At 31.0% G+C, this 25,008-nt stretch overlaps 1 protein-coding gene and 1 pseudogene across 1 annotated transcript; both read left to right on the forward strand.

Annotated features, from left to right (window-relative positions):
• The first annotated feature begins 12,066 nt into the window (after nt 1–12,066).
• Nucleotides 12,067–13,480, forward strand: LOC126716736 (nicotianamine synthase-like). The gene has a single exon (XM_050417699.1). It carries the CDS (start codon nt 12,157–12,159, stop codon nt 13,108–13,110), a length of 954 nt encoding a protein of 317 aa, XP_050273656.1. The 5' UTR covers nt 12,067–12,156; the 3' UTR covers nt 13,111–13,480.
• Nucleotides 13,481–19,089: 5,609 nt separating this feature from the next.
• Nucleotides 19,090–20,380, forward strand: LOC126716551 (nicotianamine synthase-like; annotated as a pseudogene).
• Nucleotides 20,381–25,008: the final 4,628 nt, after the last annotated feature.

Raw genomic sequence — 25,008 nt, forward strand, 5'->3', positions numbered from 1 at the left:
AAAATGGTGGCGAGGGATGTGTCGAACCCTACCTGTTTGTGGAGATGGTAGTTCTACTCATTGAAAAACCAATGCTTGAGAGGCTTATATGGTAAGGGAGTCCATACACTCCCTCAAGTAGGCTGAGTCATAACCTGATTTTAGTTCAGTCCTAATCAAAGCACTGGTGGTTAAGACAGTAAAATTTATTGTATAAATCTATTTGTTTATCATAGGTGAGTTTGGTGTTTAGTCTTTGTACGTCAAATTGCTTATTTGTTGGTCCTTCGATATATTGGGTTGGTTTTAGGGGGGAAGTATTCCCTCCCAAAACTTTCTCTCACCTCTGTTAAGGGTTGTACTCAAGGAGGAAGAAAGACACCATACAGCTTCACTGGTCTGAGCAATGATGGCTGAAGAGCTCGTCTTGGATCATATAGAGATGGAGTTGTCCTAATGCTCCTCAAGAGAATTTCATTATCAGATGGTAAAGTCTTTCTGAGCTGTTTCATGAAAAGAGCTGATGGCTTCTAATATCATTGGTGGGCCGAGGGGCTTCAACAATTGAGGAATTAAACATCAGTTTCAAATTTGAAGATGCTCACTGCTCAGGCTGTCATTGAATGTGAAATTCGGTTTCAAATTCATAATTTTTTTTTTTTTTTTTTGATTGACAGTGTTCAAGTAAAGACTGAAGACTGGTAATGAAATTTTTATTTTTATTTTTAACATACATTAAAGAGCAAAGTTTTGTGCACTAATGGAACACTAGAGTGATATGTGGTGTATTGAACTGGACATGTGAGTGGCACATAATCATTTTTAAACACGTATTATATCTATGTCACATACCCTAGCATATTAGATGAATTAAGATGGCTTGTGTGTTACATACCGGCAACGGGTTCTATTTTTAGTCAATAAAGAAGAATTACACATTACACTAGCATGCTAGTCCTTTAATTTTGTCTACAACTCCAAAAAATGACAAGAAAATAGAGTTTTTCTATTTGTCCATCAGGAAATTATGTTACCTGAAGACTTAATAGGGGGCCTGTAGGTTCTGGCCTGGGATTTTGAGACTGCAAAGTGTAAGTGACCAATGCCCATTTCTCTCAAAAAGATACCCAAATGACTTTGTTGAATCAACTAGAAAGAGATTTTAAGAAAACAGACAGTAATGTAATTGCCAAAGTGTTGGGCCAATATGTAATAGTAAAATTATAGAGATATACTGCCTAATGATGCCCATTGGAATGGTTTTTTATGTTAGGGTTCTGTTAACGAGTTAATGACTTATTTTAGGAAAATTTCTAAAAAGTTATTTTAAGAAAGTTTAGATACTAATTTCATGAAAAATATTAAAAAAATAGTAAAAAATATTTCTAAAAATATTTTCTAGGTCATTACTCTTAAGGTATTTATTAACTTTTTCCTTTATGTCATGGGTAATAACTTGTGAGCACTAATACCTATAGGGTTTAATTCATATATCGTGGTTTTGAATCTCCAACAAGAATGGGAAGGATATTATATCTAAAAAATCAAAAGAATTTCCAAATTATAATGATCCTTTAATATGAGGTGGATCGATCCGCTCATTTTTGAAATCATACATGTTCTTAAAATAATTAGTGATAGCTATATTCCAATAAATATACTTTTTTAAAAACTTGTTTTATTTTTGTTTAATAACAGTTCTTCACCCGCCCCAGTGAATTAGATGGCTAGATACAATTGATTCGAATTTGGGTTGAAAACTACATTTTTGAAATCCAACTTTTCAAGAAGTTTCATGTCAAATAATTTCAAGTTGATGGGTTGATGGGAAACTGACCTTAAATAAAATATTCTTTTGTATATAAGTTTGAAACATCTCTTGATCAAAAACAGAAACATTTCATGATCAAATAGTTTTCCAAATTGCATTATTGAGGAAAAAAAGGGGGTGTCAATGGACATTTTGTTTTTATTAGAATGGGACCGCAAATTGATCGCACGCACAAAATAGAAGATAAAGGAGGAGCAAGGGGCCCACCTCTCGGGTCCCAAGGTTGATGACTCCCGGAGGTGTTGTCAAAGACTCGTGTACAGAACGCCCATCACTCTCAGGGGTAAGTGTGTGGCACATGGTATCGTGTGGTTACCACACTCTCATTTTCCAAATGGCACAATGAATTTGACTTTAATTGATAGCCAACGAATGTGGTTAAATCAATATGGTCCCAATTTTGATTTTGATGTCTGTCCCAACGCTCCATCTATTTCTTGTAAAGGAAGAAAGCCTTTCATTTACTTCATTTTCTTTGGTACCATGGCATGAGCTTCAAACTTTAGAATAGAAATTGCATTGGTGAAAGACATTATGATAGGTTGAAAAAATAGATAAATGAAGAGTGCTAGACAAGTTGAAAGTAACTTAAGGTTGACAATGAACCTAAAAAAGTTAGGTGATACAATAGATCTCTATGACTTTTATTTTTTTTATTTTTTATTTTTATTATTTTTTTATATATAAAAACGATAGGATATAAATTTATAATGTCCGTTGCATGGTAATTATTCTTTATTATTAAATTAAGACATCAATAACTTTCATTTTTATGTAGTAGAAATTCATTCGTACGGCACTTATTCCCGATAAAAAATTTAACAAGTTAAGAGGAAGAACATTTCTTTAGGAAAGTGAAAAAGTGTCTTTTACAATGGCCTATAATGTAAACTTATGGTGGGAATGATGGTGAACAAATAATGATTTTCTTTACGCAATTTCAACCATATATGTCATTTTCCTTTGTTTCTAAACCCCACACTTTTGAAATTCGGCATCAATCTAAAAGATAACCCAACTTCAGCGGCGAGTAGTCGCATTTGTCTTCTTTGTTGGTAGTGGAGTGGCCAAATTGGCCAAAAAGGTCGCTTTTTAATTTATTCAAATTGGATGTATCATGCTTCTCTTTAACTACCATAAAAATATATTATCATGACTTACTAAAATGTACTCTTAATGTCAAAATCTATGGTTTACATTCATTTCCCTCATGGACTCTATTTGAATTATGGAAATTAGGTTATAAATTTTGATGAATTTGTTAAAAATATCAAGTCTATTGTCTAGATTCAGCGTATTTAATTTTATTTGGAATGCAGGCAGAATAATCATGTAAGCATAAAGCATAATAATCTTGGGGAATGTTAACAAGTTGCAAAAAAGACAAAAAGTTTTGCCAGAAAAAGTCAAAAAGACACTAAATAGTACCTACAAAATTGAAAAAATAACATAAATTGCAAAAAAAAGACAAAAATCTTGTTAGAAAAAAGTAAAAAAAAAAAAAAAATTGTGGTTAACGGGCATTGCAAGGTGCCCATTAACACAACCTAATAATCTTAATCTTACTTGAAATGTAAGTAAAGTAATCTTAATCATACGTATAGTGCAAGTATAGTAATCCTATATTAGTTACTTAGTTTAGGATTTGACCTATTATAAATACCTTTCAATGGGTTCATGGTAATAAAAGACTTGAATAATAAAGATTTAGCTATCAAACGCTTTCTAATGTAAAAGTAACTCTTTAAGGCTAAATCACGTTAATTTCTCCTACCTTCTTTTATTTTCTTCTTCATATTGTCTTATATACTTTTATTATGTTGTCATAGTTATATCTCGCCTTTTTAACATAGTATCATATTTTATCTTTTCTAACATGGTATCAAAATTCAACGGTAGTCTTCAATGGTCTCCTTTAATCCATACTACTTTAACCACTAGAGACAAATGTAATACTTTCTAACAAGATGAATTTGGTGATTTCATTTATATTTAATGGACACGTGTATTTTTCTTTTGCACCCGTCTAATATCTTTGGTCTAGTACATGTTTGATGTGTAGTTAAATTTTTTTTTTTCTTTAAGTACAACTATATTTTTATCAATTTTCTATTGATAAACTTTCAGTAAAAGCTTAATCCAAACGCACCTCAACCCCCCTTCTCAATTTTCCATTTTATGTCGTTCTCTCTCTCTTATAGTTGCATTTTATTTCTAGTTGATAATAATGATCAAAGGTTCATTAACTTAATCTATCTTTTTTTTTTTTTGGTAAGATTAACTTAATCTATTCAAAGGTTTAGAATAATCTCCGAAGGTAGAAAGTATGCAATTAATTGTTATTCGCACTATCGAAAGAGAATGATGATTTCTCATTTGAACCGTTGAAGTTGAAGGAAAAGGCTCAAAAAGGAATAAAACTAATATGATACATACTACTCTCTAAAAATCTTAGGAAGTTGAAGTTTGAATTAAAAAAGAATCCTTAAGATATTGCAGTGTCGTAGGTTCCAATTAGCTCAATTGGTAAAGTCTTTGATGGTTGTATAAGAGATCTGGGGTTCAATCCCTGCCTACACCAAAAACCGATTGGTGTCTTAGTCTAATGATAATGAGCTATCATTAGTAGCAGACACCATAGATTGAAACTCTCTTTAAAAAATAAAAAATAAAAAGATATTGCAGTGTCAACACTATGGAAGTCATGGACCATCCAGCTTTCGAAAAGACAACTTCTCAGTGGCACTGATTTATATGATCGACCTCTTACATTAATATGGTCCACAATGTATTCATATGTTTAAATTATCACAGATTGATCATCATTTTATATATTTTTGTTTCAAGACTGAATCATTGGTTTTAGAATAATATCTAAAGTTCTTATTTAAATATTCTATTTGGAAAAAGGTGAGCCTTTAATTATTCAATAAATAAAAAAAGGGAGCATTTTGTGGCTTTAAACCTACAAGAATTCATGGCTACTAATATTAAATGAACATATCAAGAATAATAAAAGATAGTATGAAAGGAATCAAGGGATGGCATGACATTAAGTGAGCAATTCATCCAAAAAAAAAAGACATTAAGTGAGCAGTACGTAGGGTACGTCAGCTGGTTAGATTTATGTGTTAGTTTGACTTTGAACAAGTGTTCTTGACGGTCATCATGTAGCTATATATATTTGGTCTTAGACTTGTTGTATCCCTAAAACTTTCAACCAAGGAACTAATTACCGTCGTAATGGGTGAGCAGACGTGAATCGCTGGTCAAGGAATTTTTCCAAAGTGCTAGAGCTCAAACTCAAGCTATATAGCTATATATTTCTCTTCTTAGAAGTAGAAGTTTTGGCATCAGTTGGATATACCCAAGTGAGCATAATTTTAATACAAATATATATATACACACACACATATTTGAGAATTTTTTTGAGAGAGTTTCAACCTATGATGTTTGCTCCTGAGATAGCTTTTTATCATTAAATTAAGACACCAATCAATTTTTGGTGTAGACAAAGATTGAATCTCAGATTCTTATTCAACCATCAGAAACTTTACCAGTTGAGTTAATTGGAATCCACACACATTTGAGAAATTGTTGGAGCATTTTAATATTAAATAATTAAAATGAATAAATATTACAACATAAATGTAAAGATGTAGGAGTGAATATGGAAGATGAGGAGTTAGTGAAATTGTTTAATCCCACATTGAAAAAAAGAGAGACTATTTTATTCTTTTTAATTGTGGTGATTAATGGACTAATATAAATTAACTCAGATATTTGGCTAGATATGTGCGTAAGGGGAGGTGAGGAAATACTACTCACCACCATTAGCTTTAATACTATATATTGAGGAAATAAAACATTAGGGAGAGGTCATTTGAGGCCATAATATAACATTTGAACCATTATACTATATTAAGCTCTCAATTGGCCCCTCTCTAAGGTGTTATCTCTCCAATAATATTTAGTTAGGATTTTTCTTATAAGGACACAAATTAAAGAATATCAAATGTTCAATGAATATATAGACAACAACAATAATTAAGTTTTAATCTCAACAAACTAATCAAGGTGTGGGTTCTAGCTAGTTAGCTCAACTGGTAAAGTTTCTAATGGTTGAATAAGAGATTTGGGGTTCAATTCCCGTCTACACCAAAAACCAATTGGTGTTTTGATCTAGTAATAAAAAACTATTATTAAGAGCGGACGTCATAAGTTGAAACTCTCTTAAAAAAACTAATTAAGGTTAGTTTATATATATTTCAGTCATTGTATTTCAACATATGAATAATTATTAAATATAATAGATTTCTTCTTCCAAAAAGAAAAAAAAAAAGAAAAAAGAAAAAAAAAAGACAATTTACTGAAATCAAGGAAATTAGTCTTTTTCATCCTTTTGCTAACCTTCACCAATATATATATATATATATATATATATATATTATCCAAAAGTATAATCCAATAACAAATCAGTCTAGTTGAAATTATTATTACTTGGGGTGGCAATGGACCCAACTTCATGTCTTGGATAATAGGATAAGACAAGCTGGGTTTATGTTTTTATTTGGCCAGCTAGTGTGAACTGAGTGATACCGATGATTAAAAATGCTCAAGATAGAAAATCAATAAATGGTTGATTTCCTTGTCAAAGGAGACTTAATTATTGTATGATTCTTGAATGTTACAAGCAATGATGTAACTTGCAGCATTAATCTATTGGTGGGTTTGTAAAACATCAGAGATGAAAATTATAAAAGCGTGTGAAAAGAATGAGGAGTGCGGGAATCTTTTCTTAACAAGCTTTTATGTAAGGCTCAAATCTTCCCCCCAAATATTTCTCCTTTATTTTTTATTTTTTGACTTTTATTTTTATTTTGAATTTTTAATTCTTTTACTACAGTAGGAGGAGGGAGCAATATAAATTATCTGTCGTATTTTTTTTATGTTCTATTAATTTTGATTTTTGAATGGATATGTATCTCTGAGACATTTTTTAATTTTTAATTTTTTGGATTCATCCAATATTAACCCAAAGACAAGGAGGCATGCAAGTCACATTACTAAGCTCGGCTAGACCTCTAAGAATTTAATTCATATTTTAAACTAAATTTTACAATCTAAAGATCTAATGACAATAATGTAGCTAGTGTAATATTATTTAAAATTTTAAATGACATGATACTTTATAAACAATTAGATTTGAAAAAAAATAAAATTTTAATTGTGAAATATATGGGTAAAAAGTAAAACAACAAAATTATAATATATTTTATATATAAAAAAACAAAATTATAATATATATTGAAACTACTAACCATATTAAATAGGTTTAAGTTAGTACTTATATTGAAAAAAATTATAGTTTAACAATATTTTTCATCTTTTCGAGGATGTAAATTTAGTTTTCAACCTTTTTATTATCCTTTTTGGAGAGGAATAATTTTCAGCGTGTTATTAGTATATAAAAAAATTATAAATATAAGCTTCTATTATATATATAGTTTGCATTAAAAAAAAAGTAAAATGATAAAATAATTAAATTATTAAAAAGTATAACTACATTAAGGTACCATTAATTATTGGATCATACTAACGAGTGCTCTTAGAGCAATGGTTAATAATTTATTTTAGAAAAGTTTTGACACAACTTTTATGAAAAATGAAAAAAATTGTTAAAACATTAATTTTTTTTTTTTCATTTTTCTATAAAAATTTTCTTTAAATGAATTGTTAACCATTACCCTAAGAGTTTTCATTAGTATTTCCTTAATTATTATATAAAAATATGAGCTTGATAAATGCCGTGGTTGGGATCAAAACCCTAGAGTCGTATAGACACGTATATACTTCCAAAGATTTTTATGGCATGAAACCATGCTGGGTCTGTTGCTGCTATTGCACGAGCAAAATTTATTAAAATTTAAATATCTTGTATTTTTTTTTTTTTGGGATGACAAACAGATGAATGAGTTGATTACTTTATCTAATATGTGAAAATTTCTATTTATCCTATCTTGTCTGATACAAGACGCTAAAACGATTATATAGGCTTCTAGGTTTATAAGGTTTTTCATATTTGTCATGAAAGTAACTCTATAACTCTATAACTCACAATTTTGTTAAACATACTTTACACATTATAGGTTCTTTTGTATGGATAGAAAATGTTCTAACCTTTTGACTTTTTTTTTTTTTTTTTTTGAGAAACACATCTTTTGACTGTTGTACTAGCCGCTTTGGCTTATTTTTCTTAATGAAATTTTCAGTTCTCTTCTAGAAAGAAAAAAAAAAAAGAAAAGAAAAAAAGATTATGTTATAAATGTTAATGTAACAGTCTCATATCATAGAGGACGGTTCAAGTGCTTTTTAAAAAAAAAAAAAAAAAAATAGTTACAATATGCTGTTAACTTTTGTAATTTAAACTATTTTTTTCTTTAAACTCTCATGTACTTTGCGTATTGGAGGGTGCCAATTCATTTACAAAGCTCTTGGCATGATAGTTCACGTTGAAAAGAAAGAGGCATTTAAATAATTGCATAATTTATTTTAATTTTGCTTTAGGTATTGTATGTCAATCACTTGCTACATGCATAGTAAACTTACTTTTTTTTTTTTGGAGGAACCTAATAAACTTACTTTTAGCATATCACATTTGACTTTTGTTGAAATTAATATTATAATTGCCGGATTTGAAACTTGGGCAAGATAAGAATGTAGATGAAAGGTTTTTTTTTTTTTGGGTTTTCTGGATAGAGTAGGTGAAGGTTTTATATGACTCAGACAGAGATATTTACATCATTATTATTGGTCTATGTATAACTAACGTACATATTTACTTTTTTTTTTTTTTATATATATTTTATACAAGATAGAATTTCTATTCTAGCTTAATCTAAGTGTAAATGTGTGTGAAACTCATTTCTGGAGATTTGAACCTCGGCCTTGAACCCCCACACCCCACACCCCACACCCCACAAGCACTTATACTTGTGGAGTGACCACCGCACTAAGGGTGTGCGGTGGTACGTACATATTTACTAACTTCGCAGGTCAAATGCACTCAGTTGTAGCTGTATTTATTTATTTTTGGTGAATCAGTTGTAGCTTTATTGATTCTCCCAAAAAAAAAAGGTTGTAGCTTTATTATTAGTCTATCACTACAAAAAAAAGGTTCTATGGCCACGTTTTTAAAACGTGGCTATAGGTCCAAAAAACGTGGCCAAAGCCTATAGCCGTGTTTTTTTGACTATAGGATTGATGGGCCTATGACCGCACTTTTTTAAACGCGGCCCAAGATAGGACCTATAGCCCCGTTTAAATGTGGCCTAAGGTGAAAGCTGTAGCCACGTTTAAAACGCGGCCTAAGGTCTTGCTCAAATGTAGCTGCTTTAACAATAATTGAAACAAAGTCCAAGATGAAAGAAAATTTAATAACATGCATTCAAGAATATAAAAAATAATTGGGCACTTAAGTTAATAAAAATATCTTATATAAAAAAAAGAATTAAAAGAATTAAATAGTTTTTTTTTTTGAATCAAGAATTAAATAGAATATAAAAAATAATTGGGCACTTAAGTTAATAAAAATATCTTATATAAAAAAAAAAAGAATAAAAAGAATTAAATAGTTTTTTTTTTGAATCAAGAATTAAATAGTTTTCAATTCACTCAATTAAGTAACAGATTACCAATTTGACATAGTGCATGCTAAAGGCTTGGGCCAACATGCCCCAAGGCATCGGTTCGAGTTAACTCACTAACTATGTATTTGGTTCCTTATATTCCACCTGCAATCACACTTAGCTCATTAGCCACTGTACGGGGTCTTAGAACCATTTTTCCTTCACTAAGAAATAAAAAAATTAAGTAACAATTTTTTATTCTTAATTATATTGAATTTGACAATTTGCATTTCCTCACTTTCTAATAAAATATAAATCTTTAAAAGAAAATATAATAAAATTTAGGGAAAAGTTAACTGATGTTATTGGTTTATGAAATATTTTTTAGAAACTTTTTATGGAAAAAAAAAAAACCCAGTTAAATTTTTTGACAGATTTTCATATTTTCTCTAAAATGGTTTACTAATAGAGCAATACTAGAGATATAAATTTTTTTACAAAAAAATTTACAAATTGCTAATGTGGTGAGTGGTTATGTTAATAGTAAGCCTATATGAAAACCAATAAGAAGTTGGACACATCAATGATTTGTAAAAATGTCGTAAAATAGTTTATGATTGTAATATTACTTTTACTAATAATTGCCTTAAAAGTACCCATTAACATGACTATAAAATGTAATATAAAGAAAGTTGATTCCTTACTATATCATCATAACACATAATAAGTAATATACATAGGTCATAAGATAATTTTGTAAAAACATTTCAAAATGCCATTGCGTATCGTGCGGGGACACCCGCTAGCAGATTAAAAGCAAGAATGTAAGTCACAGTGGTCTAAGGTATGTTGATCCAACTTCCAAGAGGCATCCTTTCAGTAGAGAAGAGAGTATAATATTTCATGTATTAATTGCCATGTATTTATTGGAAAATGAATTTATTTCTATGTATTAATTATCCGTAAATGATGCATTAATTACTCGTATAAAAGAATTTATATGTTTGTTTTTAGAATAATGTTACAACCACAAACTATTTTATAACTTTTTTTACATACTATTGATGTATCAAATTCGTACTGGTTTTTATCTGGGTTCACTACTAACATTACTTTTTGATTTACCAATAACTATTCACCACATCAACAGTTTGTAAAAAAGTTTATAAAATATTTTGTAGCTTTATAATTTTCCTTGTTTTTATAGAATTTGAATAAAAAACAATTTAGTTGGAATAATATGACATTTAACCTTATGTTTAGTTGCTTCAATAAGGAAAATTATAAAATACTCTAATAGTACAATAAAATGTGTACTTACCACTTACACATGAATAGTGGGTTTTATAATAAATTTAATTATTGAAACTCACAATTATGTGAGAGTGAGTACGTTTTTATTACACATTTAAAATATTCTATAATTTCACCTTTGATAACAATTGAAACAAAAACCATCAAAAGTCAAAAGCAAATTTAATAACATATGCAATAAAAGTGTAAAATAATTTTATGTTTAAATAAATTGAAATATTTTTTAATTTACTAATGTAATATATTCATATTTTAAATTTTACAAACATGGGCACCATAAAGAAAACCATTAGCACTAGGTTATCAAATGAACATTTTGTACAATGTCATTAAACAAATTTTTTTTTTTTTTAGGATTCAACAAAGTATTTTTTTAGAAGAATTAAACAGAGTATAAATAGAGTAAATTGATTTATTTTCATATATTTATTATTTCTAAGGTTTTTTCATGTGCCAATCCCTTGAGAAGGAATGAAAATTCTATGAAAAATGTTAAAGTATTACAAATATTACAAGTTTTACTGTATTAAATTTATAAAGTGATGTGATAATGAATGTGATTGGTGGACTTCAACTATTTCATAAATAAATGTTTGAATTCTCTTTTGTGAAACTTTTATTCATTTAACCTTCCACCTCATCAAATATTTTGCATTTATGTCAATGTATTAATTAATTTTCATGAATTAATTGAAGTAAATATATTTTTTTCTCATGTATTAATTATTCATAATTGGGCATTAATTGCTTATATAAAAATAATTTATATGGTTATTTTTATAAAATTTATATAGCAAATTTTTTTTTTTGGAATACTTAATTATAATTGAGAATAAAAATATAATTATAATTTTTTTTGAGAATGAAAATATAATTATAATTAAGCTTAAATTAGTGAAAATAATTAAATATTTGTCAATTTACTTAAGCAATTGGTTTATAGTTTTACTATCATTTTTTTCTAATAACATGTATATATAATTGAAGTTGATTCCCAAAATATTATAGCACATAATAAGTACTATCCATGAGATATGATATTATTTCTTACAAAATATTTTAAAATACTCGCACATCACGAGTACATCAACTAGTAGGTTAACTTGGCATGTCAAATGAAGGAAATGAGTTTCTATCTTTATACATGCACATAACTACTCCATAAAATTTTATTTAGAAAAAAAAAAAAAAAAAAAAAAAAAAGAAAAGAAGGAAAGAAAGAAAATATTCTAATAGAGATATGTAAGAACAAGGCAACCTTCTGTGCCATGTGGGGCCCAACAAGTGTCCATAAATAATGACCCCTTCGGAGGATTGGAAGTTGTAACTAGCTCTTGAATTTTCTATCATCCAATTCAAAATACCCTTCCTTGGAGAGTCTGCCAATTACCTCATAGTGTCGACATGGGTTGCCAGGATGAGCCTTTGGTACAAAAAGTCTGGGAGTTGTATGAGCAAATCTCAAGCCTTGAGAGCCTCAAACCTTCCAAAGATGTCAACATGATCTTCACAAAACTTGTGCTCACATGCACGCCACCAAATCCAATTGATGTAACCAAGCTGTGCAAAAAGGTGCAAGAAATGAGGTCAAAGCTCATTAGGCTTTGTGGTGAGGCTGAGGGACATTTGGAGAGTCATTACTCTACCATTTTAGGCTCATATGAAAACCCACTTGACCATCTCAATATTTTTCCTTACTATTCTAATTACCTCAAGCTTAGCCTCCTTGAATTCAATATCCTTAGCCAACACTACACCCATGTCCCTAGCAAAATTGCCTTTGTGGGCTCAGGTCCCCTTCCTCTTACCTCAATTGTCTTGGCCTCCAAACACCTTACCAATACCACCTTTCACAACTATGATATTGACCCTTTGGCCAATTCACAGGCTATTGGCTTATTTTCATCTGATTCTGACTTATCCAAAAGAATGTTCTTCCATACCAATGATATAATGAATGTAACTAATGACTTAAAAGATTATGAAGTTGTTTTCTTGGCAGCTCTAGTTGGCATGGACAAAGAGGACAAGGTTAAAGTCGTTGATCATTTGGCTAAGTACATGGCTCCAGGAGCTCTTTTGATGCTGAGAAGCGCACATGGGGCTCGCGCTTTTCTCTATCCAGTGATTGATCCTCGCGATCTTCGTGGATTCGAGTTTCTCTCAGTGTTTCATCCCACTGATGAGATTATTAACTCAGTTGTCATTGCACGTAAGTATGCAATGCCTACACACTCACTTGAGAAAGGTCTCGGCCTCATTATACTGCCTAACAAGTGTGCTGAGATCCAAGCCTTCAATCACTTCAACCAAGGCAATATGATTGAGGAATTGGCCATTGAGGACAAACTCTCATAAACTCATTATACATCTTTCTTTCTTCAAGATATCTATCTATATGTGTTGCTGCACATGGTAATTTAGTCATGAAATTGCTCTTTTTTTTGTTTTCTTTTTTTCTTTTTTCATTATGTTGGTGCATGTCTAACTTGTTTACCTCCTACAAAGATGTTTCTATTTTGTGTTCTGGCATCTTCTATTGTTGAAACGGAAGCTCTGATCGATACCAGTTTGTTGTGAGAAAGGGCTTCTAGAAGACTTCTCCAAATAAGAAGGGTTCAACTCCAATCTGTGTTTCCTTTATTAGTTTTCCATGTATAATCTAGAAAAAAGTTCACAAGCTGTGGCAGCTAAAAAATGCATATGTATGAAGAAAGAGTTTTATTTATTTGATTGTTGTATTTTCTTGTTTTCTCTAATTTCATAGTTCCTTGCTTTCGATTTGAAGACTTCTAAATAAGCTTACAAGTGCCTTGCACAATGCTTACTTTGACCTTAATTCTTTGGCCCCAATTAGTTAAGAAGAAAAGGTCTAATTCACCACTGTGGTCTATGCTGATAATTGGCCTGAAAAGACATATTTAGCTGATATTATGCCTTCTATCTACATCTTCTCATTCTAGGTAATTCAATTTTACGTTTCTTTTTTGATGTCCAAATGAGGATTACATTTTTTGTGGTGATATAAGTGAGTGGAGGTTATCAGCGAAAGGAAAGTAGACAAAAAGGCCAATTGAGAGAGACCCTTTTTTTGGTTGGGCTAGGCAAATCATATCTTTTGAGTTATTACTAGTGCAATAACATGTATTATTGTGCCTATCTTCTTCTGTCAATCCGATAGTAAGTTGTTTGTGAAAGCAACAGTGCTTTTTATTTATTTTTGAGTTTCAGTTTCAGTAGCTCCAAGAGGTGAATGGTTGATACTATTTGGTTAGTGTCCATACCCTTACACCCTAAAACTAAAACTACAGGGACACATTCTATTTAACAAACTTTTTTTATACCACCTTTCACAACTATGATATCAAGGTTCTGCCTGTTTTTGTTTACAATATGACCGAAGAATAAATTGTACCAATTATTTTGGACTTGGCATGTCAGATTGTAACAGTGAAATTGAAGTAATACATGATAAATGAAAACTATGGAAACTTTAGTTTACTCTCAAGAAAACACTTACGATAAAATTAGAAACATTTAGATTTGAACTCAAGTCCAACCACTCTTGATGTCTAGATAAGTTGTTGTGTTTCAAAAGCTTAAGCTTTATCACTCAACATTTTCTAACACACATAAAATGATAATGCCGGTTAAGTATCTTATGTATGGTAATTTTTTTTGAGAAGATTAAGTATGGTAATTTAAGTTCTCTAATTAAATGCAACTACATATGTGACTATAATGATCAACACAGTACAAAATATGTTATCTTAATTCATTCATTAATGTAGACACATAATTGAATTTAATTAAATAACCTATTGTATAACACTAAATAATCACACCTAAATTTTATTTTTTATTTTTTGGATTTTTGGTGATAAGTAGACAGGTAATAATTCGCAGAAGTACAATTGATGCACCATTGGGCTTTGAATTTCTGATCTTCATGTTTGCAAACTTTCGCCTAATGATTGACTACCAGTTTAATGGTCAAAAGACTCGTTTTTATAGACTCAAACTCATACCATGAGGTCCAAATTATAAGTAAAATTTGTAATAGCTGAAAGGATCCTAAATACTTTTCTACAAGGAGGGCAAAAGAATAGTAACCTCACGTAGAAATTTTTTAAACATTACACATCCTCAAGATTTATCTGTGCTGCCCAATGACCTAGTCAAAATGCTTTTTTTTTTTTTTTTTTTTGGGTGCGTCCATAGCTCACTACGCGACATGTGGTGAGTCTAAACTTAAAACTAGTACAGGGAATGGTTGTAATTGCATCAACTAATCTGTATCAAGCTCTAATTTATAAACCCAAAAAAAAAAAAAAAGGTTCTATTAACTTGGATTTGTATTCGAGAAAGGAGGCAAAAGTGTTAATATAGATACCTTAAAGAATCCCTACAAAAATAAACTTCCATTTTTGAAAAAAATATAATATATATTTATTTTTGTGGGAAAAGAAAAAAAAAAAGCAATTAATGTTTTAACAGCTTTTTTTCATTTCCCATTAAAGTAATGTTAAAACTTTATTTAACTAGATTCTTAATGAATGCCCTAAGCCCTAAGGGCACTCGTTAGCATTTTCCTTTATTTTTTATATCATGGTTAACTATTTGGCTATAAGCCACATCTAGTTTGCCAAGTCCCTCAACGAATTTAAGTGAATTAGAACTTTGAGAAATATTGGCTGTAGAAAGTTTAAAATTAATTTGACCAAGATATTAGAAAACTATAAGAAGAGTTTAGAGTGTCTATATTCATTATAGTGTTTATATTCTTTATAATTAGCATCTTAATGAATATTTTATATATTAAAAAGAGCTCTTCTTTTTTATTTTCCCTTTTTTTTTTAAATAGTCAGTCGACATTAATATAAACATTATATCACATGGATATATATTGGGTTTTTTTTTTAATGAATATATTTATGGTTCAAATTCTTCCTTACCCAACTATTATATTAAAAAAAAAAAATAAATAAAACTGTTCTGATTTTGGCAAGTTGAACAAGGTTACAAAACTTTAATTCCAAAACTTTGTGATGGACACCAAATTAAAAAAAAAAAAAAAATCATATTAAAAAAATTTGAGATCGTCTTCATAACCTAAAAAAAAGTGTAAATTCTGAAAACAAATGTATCTCTGTTTAGGACAAGAAATTGTCTTTAACTTTACTGTATCATTTAATGATTACCCTAAAGATTCACCTTGAAATTGTCTAAAATAAGAGAATTATTTGTGCTTGTATATTATAGTAAAGTGCTCTAAGAGATCAAGACATCGATCTTAATGACAGAATAATAATAATAATCATAATAATAAAGAATGGTAAGCCTCACTAGTGTGTATGTTTGCAATAACATTCCATAGAAGTTCTTGTTGCAAAGGGTGCAAAGATGTCGACATACTTCTTAGTCAGTCTCCCCCATAACCTCATAGTGTCGACATAGGGTGCAAAGATGTCGACATACTCTTTGTACAACCTGTGCAGATTGCTTTTAAATATATATGGAGAGGCATCTCTTAACTTGAAATGAAAACCCACTTGACCAATATCTCAATATTTTCCCTCGCTATTTCAGTTCTTTCAAGTTTAGCATCCTTGAACTTAAACTCACCATTCCCTTATCAAATTCATTATGTTCTTCCATAATAGTTATATAACGAATGTTATTCATTTGGCTAATTACATGGCTCCTGGATCTTTTTTTGATGCTCATGGGGGGTTTTGGTTTTATTGATTCTTTTGTGATCTTCTTTGGTTGAGGTTCTTTTGGTGTTTCATTTTCATCCCGCTGATGATGAGGTTATTACTTAACTCAGTTGTTACTTTGCCAAAATATTCAATGCCTTGGTCCCATGTTACTGCCTAGTGACAAGAGCTCTTAGATCAGAGGCTTCAGTGATCTCAACCATGGGAATATGTTTGAGGATCAACTGGCCATTGAGGTGCAACTCTCATCAATTATGTCTTTTTGTGATGCTCTCTACATGAGAATAGGGTCATGAAAATTACTTCTTTGATTTGTTCGTGCATGTCTAACTTGTTCACCGACTGCAAAACATTGCATTTTTTTTTTTTTTTTTGTCTTCTTGCAGCTATAATTTCATGACATAAAAAGGGTTCAATCTGTTTTTTCCACAAATTTTCTCCATCTAGTTAACTTAGTAACCTATGCATCTAGAAAAAAAGTTCACATGTACCATGACATTATGCACATATATGCGTGCAAGCTTGTTCTTTAGCTTGTTTCATCCTCTTGCTAAGGTCGTATTGTCAAATTTCATAGATTCCTTAAGAGTAAGGTTTTGTATAATTTTTCCAACGCTTACATAGACTTGACAGCTAAATTGGAATGCCTAGCAAGAAATTTATATTTTGACTTCCAATTTAAAAACTTTAATTAAGTTAAGAAGAAAGGGTCTATAATCCTCAATATGTCATCAGTGCTGACGCTTGGCTGGCCCAATTGTTTAGTTGATAGCATGCCCTCTATCTTTTATATTTTTCATTTGAATTCAATGTTTCTTTTATGTCATTTTGGATAACATGTCTTGTTGTCATGGTACTGCAAGAGAGAAGAGAGGGGTGGTGGTGGTGGTCCATTTTTGTTGGCTTTTGCAGTCATGATTTCCCAGTTATTACTAGGGCAATCATAATTTGTATCATTGGCTTTCTTTCTTCATTTGTTAATATCTAAGTTATATGGGAAAGCAACAATTCTTGGTTGTCATGTTGTCCATCTGTGACTATATCCAAGAGTTGGATGGCACTAAGTGTATAGTCCAAACTCTACTCCTATTGTTTTTTCCTATCACATCCAATCTGTAGCATTGCTGTCAAAAATCTTGAAGCTCCCATATTGAATGCATAAAAAAAAAATTTGGGTTATAAGAAAATGTCCATTAATAGCGGTTTAATTTTCTAGGATGAATTGGAGGTAAAAAAGGGTTACTGGTGGGGAAACATTAGAAAGTGCCATTTCATGAGCTACAAGGTTCTTGGCAGGTTTTATCTATTTCTAACATTTCACAAACTTGACTAACATCAACATCAAGGTCCTATCTATTTCTATATAATTTATGAACAAAGACTAAGTTGCATATTCAATTAAACACAGACTCTATTTATAATAGGCTAGCTAATTGTAATAGATTTAAGTTTCAAAACATGTCCAAGTGTAACATTAATCTTATGTGGAAAATTCTTACTAATACAGTAACTTTGCACCCTTAAGATCTGTATGTGCCTGTGCCTTTACAAAAAGCTTTAATTTGGTGTGTTATGGCAGAAATCCTAATTAGCCACTTTTATTCATTGATTAAAAACAATTTTCTTTCTCCTTTTTATTGGTATACACTAGAAACAACATTGCATAATATTTGCATTACATGATTAATTAAGTCAGCTGAATATTAGTTCAAACATAAATCAAAGCATGTAGAATTAGAGATTCCATCATCTGAGGTGCATAATATCATCTTTTTAGTAACACAAGGAAGCTCTTTTTTTTTTTTTTTCTTTTTTTTTTCTTTTTTTAAGCACAATCTTCACATACACTTATCCTATATATACACAATTAACATTCTTCTTTAAATCCATTATACACATTCTTGAATTTAGAGATCCATCATTTGAGACATGCTAAGATTTTAGCGTCCACAATACAAGTTGGAGAGACCCCAATTCTCAGTTAAGTAAGCCCTGCTGCCAGCTTCCTCCCAAACAAAAAGGGAAACAAAACGATGATAAGATAACAAAATAAAAACCTTGGGATGATTAATATTTAACCGACATTATTAAGTGCACGTATACACTTTCACTATTTCAAAGGCTTTAACAATATCATATTCAATTAAAAAACAACCACATCATCTAAAGTTTGATGATTCATTCAAAGTTAGATCCACAATTTCTATATATATAATTACGTATGGAAGAAGTTAATCTTCTATGCTTGTATTCAATTAAAAAACAACCACATCATCCAAAGTTTGTCAAGTCAGACAAAGTCAGATTCACAATTGATACATATATAATTACGTATGAAAGAAGTTAATCTTCTGTGCATATGATTAGGCCCACATATGCCTTTAAATAATGGACCTTTTTTTTTCATAAACGTCAATGTTATATAATCAAGAAGAAAGAACATGGCAATCTACCTTACAAGCATCCATGAGGACAACTGGTAGGCTGTGTTTATTGAACAAAAGGACTGAACAATATTAATGGAGAGCTTTGCAGTGACGTGAGCAACTGTATTGAGCGACTGTATTACAATCTCTCTTGACCCAATTAAAAAGACAAGACCCAAGAGTACTAAATAATGGACCTTTTGAGGGCAATAGATTGTCTCTAAGTTAAACTTGAATGTTATGTTTTCAATAATTATGAATGAATGAAGTTAATCTTCTCTTCGTATGATTGGGCCACAAATGCAGTTAAATAATGAACATGAACGAAGTTAATCTTTTGTGCGTATGATTGGGCCCACAAATGCTGTCAAATAATGAACCTTTCGAGGGCAATATATTGTCTCTAAGTTAGTCCTGAATGGAGTGTTTTAACAAGACCATTCCTTGGAAAGGCTTGGTGTTGTTGTCTTTGTTTGGAAGCCCTATTACCTCATAGTGTCAAAATGGGCTGGGCTTTTGGTGCAAAAAGTCTGTGAGTCGCATGACTAAATCTCGAGCCTTGAGAGTCTAAAGCCCTGCAAAGTTGTCAACTTGCTCTTAACCCAATTTGAGCTCGTATGTATGCCCCCAAGTCCCATTGATGTAACCAAGTTGTGTAAAAGGATTGCAAGAAAAGAGGTTTAATCCTTTTGGAGAACCATTAAGTACTCTACCATCTTGGGCTCATATGAAAGTCCACTTGACCATCTCAATATTTTACCTTAATATTTCAATTACCTCAAGCTTAGCCTCGAGTTCACCGTCCTTAGCCAACACTAATCCCATGTCCCCAAAAAAATTGCCTTTGTTGGCTCAGGTCCCCTTCCACTTCAAAGGCTATTCACTTAGTTTCATCTAATCCTGACTTATCAAAACGAATGCTTTTCCGTGCCAATGACATAATGGATGTTACAACTTACAAATGCTTTGGAAGATTACGAAAGTTGTTTTCTTGGCAGCTTTTGTGGGCATAGACAAGGAGAGGAGAAGGTTCAAAATGTTCATAATTTCGCTAAGTACGTGGCTCCAGGAGCTCTTTTAATGCTAAGGAGTGCACATGGTGCTCACGCTTTTCTCTATACTGTTATTGGTCCTTGTGATTTTCGAGGTTTTGAGCTTCTTGCTGTGTGTGAGGTTATTAACTCAGTAATCATTGCGCGCAAATATCCAGAACCTATGCAGTTCTAGGCCCTATGACAATGTGTTTGAGATTTAACCCTTCAATCCCTTCAGCCAAGGTTCAGTGGACTATTGGACTGGATCATCCTGTTGCTTTTCCTTCATGTATTATTAATTTCTTTACTACTTTCATGTATGCTGGCATCTTAAATTTCACTGCATAAAGTAGAAATTGGATCCCTCATTGCTTTTTATTTGTACTACTTGAAAGAACTTTGTGTTTGCATCCTCAACTTCAAGCAATAAGAAGTACCTCCTCAATAAGTTTCCGAAATTAAGAGGTAACGTTGTTCTAACGTTGTTTGTATTTTTTAGAAATACGTATGGATGAAAAAATGTGTAAAAATATGTGTAATATTTAAAAAATGAAAACATATGTTTAAACACATGTATCAAACGGGCCCTATTTTCCTTCCACTATTTTTTTTTTTTTTTTTCATCTAGTGATATTGTATGTAATGACAGCACTCTTCCATTATAGGTTCCTTCATGCATCCTCATATATATGGACATATTGCCTTTCACGGTTAACTCCATCGATAAAAACTATCACTTATTTCAAATGTTATAAAAATTTAATCATTTAACCATCATTTCAACACTCTCCCTCACTAAGCAGAGGTAGAGTGGAGAAAGTAATGCTCTTTATTTGAAAAAGAATTGTTGGCTGGGTCTTGATGTTGGGAAAAAATATTATAGAAGCTAAATTTCAGCAAGCAGATCAGAAATACAACCACACAAGAACACAAAGATTTACGTGGAAACTATTTCTCCTCAAAAGAAAAAACTACGGGATAAACTCAGAATGATTTCACTGTATTAAATAGAGATTACAACACTTAAAAATACAACGTGAGCAAAAAAAACTCTTTCTTTTCTCTCTTCCTCACGTGTATCTCTCAAAATTTTCTGTTACTCTTTATTAACTCGTTTGGTAAGAGATTTTTAGTAACGTTGTTGTTTTGTGAAAATATGTGTGCGTGAAAAAGTGTATAAAAATACGTGTAATATTATTTAAACACTAAAAACAGTGTTTAAACTACAATACCAATCACCCTCTATATTTTTATCTTCTCTTTTACTTGCTCTCACTCATGCCGTTCTTCAAAACTGCACTGTCCTCAAGTCTTACTGGAACTTCTCCTCTTCACTCTTCTTTTCTTCTTGTGCACCAAATGGCCGAATAGCCTCCTTTTATTTCTTCATCTTTTCCTTATTTTCTGCCTTCCACATGCTTCATATCAAGTCACACTAAATGCAAGCACACAAGCCATGACTTTTGTACATGATATTAGACAAAAAAGATGAATACAATTCTTCTCTTCAATTGGCCGAATGTCTTTGTGTTTTCTTTAGCCAATTTGTCTTCTTCCTTCGGCGTGTCCCACACGCTTAATGTCATGTCTCATTAAAAGATATGGTTGGCTTGAGAACTTTGGAGCCAAGCTCATTAAATGAGCTATTCCATCAAGAGTGGGATGGAACCCACGTGTACCACACACTCAACACTTGAAGCTCCAATAGTTTCTCCCCCCAAAAAAAAAAAATAAATAAATAAAAAATAGTCTCACCCTTAAACTTTTCTCCCCAAAATAAAATAAAATAAAAAATCTCACCCTTAAACTTGTTTGATAAAAGATTTTTAGTAATATTATTTAAATTTTGTAAAAATATGTGTAGATAAAAAAAATGTGTAAAAATACGTGTTGTAGTGACAGTTTTTGTTATATAAAGGGCTTTTTTTTTTTTTGCTGAATTATTTATTTATTTATTTATTATATTTTTAAGTTATATAAAGGGCTTTAAATTAAAATTCTTAGCACAATGACAAAAGCTTCTAATGCTTTGTTTTTAAAGGTATTCAATGTATTCCTAGTCGGTACTGAAATTAGCTTAGGAGATTGTAAGAGCCAGGGATAGAAGGCCAATTGGGTACTCATTAATTGGATTTGGTGCCCATATTCTCAATTCCTACTGCTGCCTACACGTGCATATATATGCTCCTTCTTTTCTTTTTTTTTGCTGAATATGTATATATATGCTCCTGAAGTTAACTTCTAGAAATGTTCTGCTAGATATCAGTATGGGACAAGGTGAATAAGAAGCATGGATCTATTAAAATCTATGCATAATATTTCATCCTATTACCATTGAAGCAACGCATGAATTAATATGAGATGAATGGCGAACCGTTGTAACTCAGCCTATTTTTAGGAAACCTACCAACCACATCTTATATATCTTATGATGCTAACATATAAGTTTACAATCCACTATATTTGTAGGGAAGATAACATTTTGAGGAAAATTAAATTGCTACCTTAATATAATATATTGTGATACTACTTTTTTTTTTTTTTTTTTTTTGAGAATCATTATGATACTACTTAAAACAAAATGTTTAAGTTTGTAGATTTGGGCTAAACCATGTTATATTAATTTTTAAGTATTGTTAAAAAAATTCTTTTTCCATGTGGAATTTTCAATCTCTCTTTCATTAAACGTTGTCCATAAGAACCAAGTATCTACCCCACATGCTTATCTCCACGGAACCCTGTATGTCTTCGTTGATCCGATGGAACTTTGCATCGCCATTGGTTTTTCTTTGATCTAACACAATTGACCAATATTGCTTTTTTTTTTTTTTTTTTTTTTGCTGAAGACCAAACCAATATTGCTTTGTTGGACCTTTTATTAGGTGAGTTTGTATTGCACACTTGTTTGTGTTCCAAGTACCTGCACCATATTGCTACTCCAACTATGAAAGTGATCATGATGACCTTCCTATCTTGTCACACACCATTATTGCTTTTAATACCACTTCGATAGGACGATTCTATATTAAGAAGATTCTAATTGAGGCTTGAATATAAATTATTGTAATACCACTTAACTCAAAATTTTAAATAATAGTATATTGTGAAAAATAAATAAAATAATTAAGTTTAGATTTTCAAAACTAATATATACATTCCCTCATCTCCTTAGCCTAGGCTAGAGGATATATAAACTCATAATTTCACTTGCTATTAAAATATTATAAAGAGTTATTGGAAAACGAAAAATTATTGTTGGAATTTTTTTTTAACAACCAAAACACCATAAACCAAGCCTTTTTAGAACAAAATAGGCAAAAACTACATTTTAGTTCTTATATTTTCACGCGATTCCCACTTTGGTTCCTATTTTTTATTTTCACCGCTTTTACTCCTTATTCTGAACAACGTGTCTCGTTTTTGTCCCTGTCGTTACATTAGAGACGGAAAATGCACACGTGGCAAATGGCAGAATTAAAAAATATTAAAAATATTTTATTTTATTTTAAAATAAAATAAAATTTTAGTTATCATTTAATTATTTAAATAATAATTGTTCTTCATGTTCTTCCCCCAAGAACATGGTTGCCCAGAAAATAAAAAATTCAAGATTTTCTTCTCTTTTCTTGCATTTTCTTAGCATCCAAAGAAACAAAAATATATACAAAATCATGATCAAACTCAGATACTCTAACACAATCAACTAACAAAACCCAAAACACTTAATCAAAAATAATAATAATAATAATAATAAAACAAACAAAACCCAAAACACGATCAGATCAAAAACAAGATACCAAAACTCAAAGCCAATCCTCATCAATAAAATACACTAAAACACAATCATGAGCTAGTCAGATCAAACCACGGTGACCATCAAACCACGATGATCATCTGGGTTTAGAGAGAGAGAAGATCAGATCTTGGTCAAGGTGGGTTTCGGCCATGGATCTTCAACCATGGGGTTTCGGCCATGGGTCTTCAGCCATGGATTTAGAGAAGATGAACAAAAAATTTAAAACCCAGAAATTTTGAATTCAAACTCAAATTGGCCGAAACACAAAACTCAAAACCATATTTCAAACCCCCCACACCACCAAAGCATCAAACACAAAAATAAAACCCATATTTTCGGCCCCCAAACACAAAACTCAAAACTCAAAACTCAAAACCCAAATTTTCTTATTTTCTGAGAAACCAAACAAAAACCTCAAATCCAAACCTTAGAGCCCAAACCAAACCACTTGCAACCTCAAATTCGAAGCTATCAAATCCAAACGGAATCAACCTCAGACCAGCCAAAACGGAATCAACCTCAGATTCACTGCTTTCTTCTTTCTCGTGTTTGCTTGGGGTGTGGATTTGAGAGGACATGGGAGAGAGGAAAAGAGAGACAAAGAGGATGGGATTGTGTGGGTTTTAATGAAAAAGAGAGGATGAAAGACTGAAAAGGAAAACATTTTTCTTGTATTTAAATCTAGGTTGTTGTTGTTGTTTTTTTTTTTTTTTTCTTTGGAGAAACATCTGGGCTGGTATTTTTGTTGTTCTTGTTCTAGATACACTTAGATCTTGATTCAAGTGGTTTTTGGATTTTAATTATGTTTTTAGTTTTTTTTTATTTAGTTAAAATTGATAAATTAGTTTTTTTAAATTTAGATGCTGATGTGGCATTTTTTAATGCCAAATAACATTTTTTAATTATTATTTCAATGGCCACGTCAGCTTTTAGTGTGTCAACAGTGCACTCCGTTTGTCACGTGTACATTTTCCGTTTCTAATGTAACGGCAGAGAAAAAAACGAGACGCGTTTTTCAGAATAGGGAGTAAAAGCGGTGAAAATAAAAGATAGGGACCGAAGTAGAAATCGCGTGAAAATATAGGGACAAAAATGTGGTTTTTGCCAAATATATATATATATATATGGTTTTTCTCCTTTGTGTCTTTCACTTGAGAATGACTAGCCTTATCTCTATTCTACTTTTGTTTTCATTTGGCTTTTCCTCGCGCTTTCCCTCTTGTAATTTTCTTTCCTAAATTGATTGATGACGATGCCGAAAAATCAACAGTAAGTCACAC

Source organism: Quercus robur, chromosome 3 (genome assembly GCF_932294415.1).
Source record: "Quercus robur chromosome 3, dhQueRobu3.1, whole genome shotgun sequence".
Lineage (NCBI taxonomy): Eukaryota > Viridiplantae > Streptophyta > Magnoliopsida > Fagales > Fagaceae > Quercus > Quercus robur.